At 44.2% G+C, this 6,327-nt stretch overlaps 1 protein-coding gene across 1 annotated transcript in view; it reads right to left on the bottom strand.

Annotated features, from left to right (window-relative positions):
• CRHR2 (corticotropin releasing hormone receptor 2) overlaps positions 1-6,327 on the bottom strand; it is a 264,464-nt gene that overhangs the window by 73,086 nt on the left and 185,051 nt on the right. The window contains exon 7 of the mRNA XM_025203381.1: positions 1,405-1,558. Within this exon, the coding sequence (XP_025059166.1) occupies positions 1,405-1,558 (154 nt within the window). The remainder of the gene's footprint in view (positions 1-1,404; positions 1,559-6,327) is intronic.

Raw genomic sequence — 6,327 nt, 5'->3', positions numbered from 1 at the left:
CCCTAAGAAACTGCAATAGGAATGATTTTTCTCAAGGTTCAGCCATTCCCAAGATCAGTCGTCACTCCTGCTACCTCTGCAGAGCTGATCTTTCCTAGCTGCATGTGCATGCTCCATAAGCCTCGGCACACAGTGTGCTAGCCCTGTGGCTTTAAAATGCAACAAATAAGGGAGTCAAAAAGCTTATTACGGCCGTGCCTTTACTTTGTACGGCTATATCCACTCTACCTGGAATGCATTAAAGCCAATGCATTGATGCTTATTGGGAATTTAATCTCTCCCTGCAGTGCTGTAGCCTCTGCTTTCGACTCCTTTTGCTATAAATACGGGCTCAGTAGGCCAAATCCTCATCCTCATTCATTTTACTTTATACTAGTCCCTCCGCATCAAGTGGACCTGAAGGGATGAGGGGCTGGCGGGTGGTGGATTCCCATCACATAGAGAGAAGACCAAAGGGATACAGTCAGTATAGATGACTCTCCCCCATTTATGCCCTGTGGAAAGAGGAATGCAACGGGAGCATCTTTGTGCTCCGGTGATCCCGGCTTGCGGGAAAAACCACTTGAGGAGATGGTCACCACCAAAGCCTCTCTGACCTGTATGGGGGAAAGATGGGGCAACCCGGACGCAGCGTCAACCAGTGCATTTGCCCCTATTCTCATACACGTTACCTGCCATAAAAAAATGTCACTCAGCCCTGTTACCACACACCTGCCTTCAAGGGGATGGACAGGGAAGGACCTGAACGGCTCAAGCCAGGGTAGCCGTGTATTGATGCTTTAGGAGAACCACAAGTGGCCAGTGCCTGGAAGCCAGCAGACAGCAATATTCCCCGTTATCCCCTGTGCCGTAGCCCACGCGGACGAGGTGGCACAGTCACATACCACTCTTCACTAAGGGCTGTGTCTTGGGAACACAATCTGCCCTTAAGTGACCACATAGGCAGGTGTAAAATTGGCTCAGCAGTTAAGCAGGCCTCTATTTTTTGCCGGCACAAACATGTTGAAATGCCTTCCCTTCTGTCAGATTGAACTGGTCTGTCACAGGAGACTGTAAGGGCCACAGGTCAAGGACGGTGTCTCCTCTTCTACTTTGCGCAGTGCTGGAGGGTGGCAACAGAGGTACCAGGGGGTACAGGTGAACCTGCAGACCTGCATAACCTGAACTCCAGCGACAGTGGGCAATAAAACCCCAATGAGCTGCCATGACTTGGAAATATAGGCACATATCATTACCATATATTGAAGTATTAAAGATTCACTCTGCTGCTGTTTGATAATCAGGGTGGGACTTCAATGATAAAAGTATGGCCTCAGCAAGATTTTCTTTGGTCAGTTTTAGTTAGACCATTTCTCTAACGCTGACAGTCACATAGTCACAGGGTTTAAAGCACATTACACTCACACCATCCTATGAAGAGAAAGACCCATTTCCTCAGTTTATCTGTGGAGTATGTCATCACGATTGCTGTGTGTAAATAGCAGCCTTCCACAAACATCCAGAAGAAGTTAGTCACCACAAAATAATTGTAGATCGTTGTAATACACCGGCACCAGGGCTGGAAAAGAAATACGAAAGAGCATTTTTAAAACATGGAATGAGAATTTCCAAAGCTCTGCTTTTGGGTTTGCTCTGGATGCAGCGCAATCAGTGGTAAAAACCCTACACATTTCCATGAGTGCAGTTGTGCTAATGCTAAGTGGATTGGGAAATCTATGTGCAAGTGTACAGAAGATGGCCATTCTCGATGGTCTGGGGTTCAGTGGCTGGGTGTGGGGCTCAGAGGCCCAGATTCAAAGGTAATGTGGAAAGCTGAGTACAAGCTACACGCTGGGTGCATCTACACGAGACATTTACTGTAGAGTTGCCTAATTAGCTGCACAGTAAAGTCTTAGCATCTACATGTGTGGGTGGCCTTGTTAGGCTGCGGTAAACTAATAAATGCCACCATAGGTTAGTACTTGTTAATACAAGTGCTAACCTGCAGCGGCATTATTTAGTGCACTGCAACACATGTAGATGCTGACGGGGCTGGTTGGCACGTGAGGGTGCTTCAGTGCGGGGGCTCACACTGGAGCACCATCATGCCCCATCTAGCCCCTTCACACCATGCTGACCCGGGTCAGAGCAGCCCTGGGCTGGCAGGCTGACCTCCTGGGTCCTCTGCCAGCTTGGGCTCAACATGCTGCAGTCCCAGATGCATATGAAGATGCCGCACCCAGGAGCAATACACTACAGCAGAGTTTATTCAGGCACCTTAATATCACATGCAGATATGCCCACTGAGAAGCTAGAAGAGAAAAAACTAGACCTTTATGTCTAACAACTAAATAATTTCTGCTGAAGGCAGGGAACGCCACTAGCACTTAACGAAGGATTTAATTTCCTCCTTGTCATACCCTTTTATTAGCTGCTTTGCCTGCCGTACCTCCGTCTCTGGCCTTTCAGTGTGTAAATCACATTGCTTTATACATTTCCCCTGAATTTAACTTCAACACCAGTAGGAATTACTGACCATACCAAATGACTCTGGAAAAGTAGTTTCCCGCTAGAGAAATCATAGGTATAGGAACAGAAAATTTGTTCTATTCAAGGAGGCCAGGAGTCCATCCTTCAAGGACATGATGCTTCTTCACAGGAAAGCAATCCTCTTCACACACAGAGAATATAATGATGACTGTAATTTCTACAATATAATAATGACAGTAATTTCTACAGTGCTACACATACCAGGTTGGGGACATTCCTTCCTGACCCAGCCCACAATCAGTATATTCTCTGGAGCATAAAGAATTGATTATCAAGATCTCAGCAGACATCATTACAGATGTTATCACTGGTCATATCCAGCACTTTAATTAACACAGCTAAAGCAGTTGACTCCTGATTGCTTAGCAAATGTCATCTGCGATTTCATTTTCACAAAGTACTGATGATGTCCACGCACACGACCGCCTGGCCAACAGAGGCATGATTAGAAGTAATCGCAAGTGTTTTCCCACCAAAGATTTATTTGACACAAAATGAATGCTGGGGTGTCGAACTGTTCCTGGATCAACTCTGACAGATAGCTTGAGTTAAAAAAAAATGGAGGGGGAAGAAAGGCAGAACTTTTCATTTTGTTCAAGATGTTTTGTATCAAAATTTAGCTTTATTGCTTTTTTTTTTTTTTTTACAGGGTATAAATCACCCCACTATAATATGAAAAGTTTCAGGCTGAACCAAAAGTTTAATTCCAACTGAAATAAGTTTGGTTGGTTGGTTGGTTTTTTCCTCCCGTTTCAAAGGAGTATGGGGAAAGTGGAGTACATTTTGTTTTAGGCCAGCATTAAACAAACATGTTTTTTCTGAAGTCTTGGTTCAACAACCAAACCAAAAAAATCACTTATTGCACAGCTTTGCTGTAACTACCTACCTCATGGGCTTGCTTGAATTTGATTAATTTAGAATAGTAAACTCAATTAGCAGAGCTCATTAATTCCTACCATTCCACTTATTTACACTGAGAATACCTGATCCCTGGACAATAAGCTCCATCATGATTGAGGTATTGTTAGTGATTCGGTCTTTTGGTTTTACTAACATAAGCAATATTAAAAAGCCTCATAAAAATGAGCATTGATTACTTTAGGTTTCTGCATCTAAATTATTTTAATTGCATACATCCCCCTGATCAATACAAAGAGAGGGTAGACTATTAATTGGTGTAAATTTGGTGCAGCACCATAGAATTCAGTGGAGTTACACTATTAGTAGGAGTAGTATCACAACTGATAATAATTATCCATATTATTATAATTAGATCATTCGTATTAATACTAATGATAACGAAGATAATACTACTACTAGTTGTCACCAGTAATCTCAAAGTGCTTCATGACAGAGGCAAATATCATTGTTCCAATATTATAGATGGGAAAATGTATTCAATAGAAAAATCTGACCTTCAGTTTATGATGTTCCTCTGTATTAACGGCCAGATTTTTAGAAGCATTTAGGTACCCAACTACTATTGACTTTATAGAGATGAGGTACCCTAAATACCTATAAAACTCTGTCCCTAAGTTTTACAGTATAAACACCAGAGAAAATAAAGCTGTGCAAATCAGCAGAGATCAGGCCTTTAAAACACTGCTCTGCTCTTTCTCTCTCAAAAAAAGCAGAAATTCAGGTGGACTTACCCACACATTTTTTATCTCAAATGCATTTGCTCTGAAAGACAACTTGTACAGAGTATCTAAAAGTATAGTTATTTCTTGTTTAAATATACATTGCTCCAAAGATTGATTTTTTGTTTTTGCTTTCTAACTATTGATGGCTTTATTGTTTCTTTGCCCAGGACAATGGTCTAAAGCACAGGCACAGAGACTGTCATTTGAAAAGTTTCTGGGGAAATCTACATGTCCAGGTCACATTAAAATGAAAAGGTGTCCAAATCTCCTAGGCAAGGTCACATTAAAATGAAAAGGTGGCCAAATCTCCTAGACAAAACTGAAACCTAAGGCATACACGGCAAATCTTCGGTGGGTCAATGATAATGCAGGTATAATGATTTAAACTAACTGCTAATCTGATGCTTATCTGAGTAGTTTGTGTCATCTATATCATCACAGAGGCCCCTGGCAGACATTACACTTAAGGCATGCTATACCAGCAAATATTCACTTGGCCACACTTTCAGGCAATTAAACAAGAAATGAACTACAACATTTTTCACCAAATATGTGTAATCATTTTGTGGCTGGTATCCATCATGCCTTAAAACATGGGTCCCGCCATGCAGCCAGAGGCTAGCCGAACTGTGGGGCTCTGGGACAAGCCTCAGGGTAGTCCCGAGGCTGAGACCCACAATCATCTGATTGCCTGTCTCGGCCCCAGGACCACACCAAAGCCTCGAACTGGCTCGAGTGCAGTCATGGGGCTGAGATAGACAATCAGCTGATTCTCAGGCCCAGCCTAGGGACCACGCCAAAGGAAATTCAACACTCCAGTGATGCCCCAAAAACAGTTCACCAGGCACCTGCTTTTCCCCAGTGCAGGGGAAATCTGGGATAAAGATCCTGAGCTCCGCATGAACTGGCAAGTAATAATGGTATGACTGGGATCCCAAAATCACATGTCCTGCCATGCACATGCGGCACAGGAAGAGGCACCACGGTTGGGATCAGGGAAAAGAGTCCAATTCTCCATTAACTGAGTGTGTGCCAGGGTCCAGAGAGGGAGAACTGTGTTTGTGGAGAGCTGGATATTTTGTGGGGTTTGTCGAGCAGGCACCGCTGTTCAGCTTTGTACCCCCAAGAGTAGCATTCACTTAACTATTATTTAATATTACACTGGATGGAAATGAGTGACAGCCATGATTTCCCTTTCCAAGAGAATTAATGAAGTGGTTTCTTTCTAAAGGCAAAATAAAGTCCAGCTATAATTTATAGTGCTGTTATTTTGCAATCGTTCCCATATTATTGATGCTGCTGGTTATGCAGAGCTGGGATGACTTATGAAGGAGGTAATTAAGATACATATATACAGCCTGATCCAGCATCTCTTACTCAGATTAGTGACTGAGTTAGAGAGCTGCTTGGGTGAATGGAGAGAGTAAACACCATGTGACTGCCATATATTGTGTCTCTGTTGGGGGAAAGGTTCAGGGAAATAATATTCTTTAAGGATGGGATTTTCTAAAGGGGCCTAAGGGACTCAGGATCACAAAGTCCTATTGAAATGCGACTTCTGCTCCTAATTCCTTTAGGCACTTCTTCAAATCCCACTTGATTTCAGAGGCAAATTCTCCTTCCCTTGCTCACACTGAATGGCACCTTCCTCCACCAAGAGTCCCATTGATTCTAATGGGTAAGTTACCTCTCGAACTAATTTACTGCGCAGTAAAGCATCACCATGTAACCGTGCGCATAAGCTACTGTTTAGTTTGCTGTGCAGTTAGCTAGTACTTGTAAATACAGGTACTAAACTACACTAACTGCACTGTACATCATCTGCAGCAGGGCTCATGTAGACGCTGACCAGGAGCAAATTTGCTCCCAGCATGGGGCCCAGCCTTGGCACAGCTCAACTGGGAGCTGGGAGCCAATCATTGTGGGGACCAGGTCCCTCTCTGCTCCTCCATCCCAGTGCTGTGGGGCTCCTGGCTCCCCATGGGAGTGGGGAGCTGAGCAGCACCAGGACTGGGGAGCTCTTCCTTCCCTGCTCAGTCAAGGGCTGGGGGTACCTGTCCCACTGGTGAGACAGGTGGCGGTGAGCCCCCAGCTGGGTGGGGAATCCTCCCCTCCCCCACTAGGAGCTTGCTGCCCCACTGGCTGACTGGGGTAG

Source organism: Alligator sinensis, unplaced genomic scaffold, assembly GCF_000455745.1.
Source record: "Alligator sinensis unplaced genomic scaffold, ASM45574v1 scaffold885_1, whole genome shotgun sequence".
NCBI lineage: Eukaryota > Metazoa > Chordata > Crocodylia > Alligatoridae > Alligator > Alligator sinensis.
Note: the sequence above shows the minus strand (reverse complement) of the source record. Positions and strands in the feature narration are given on the sequence as shown.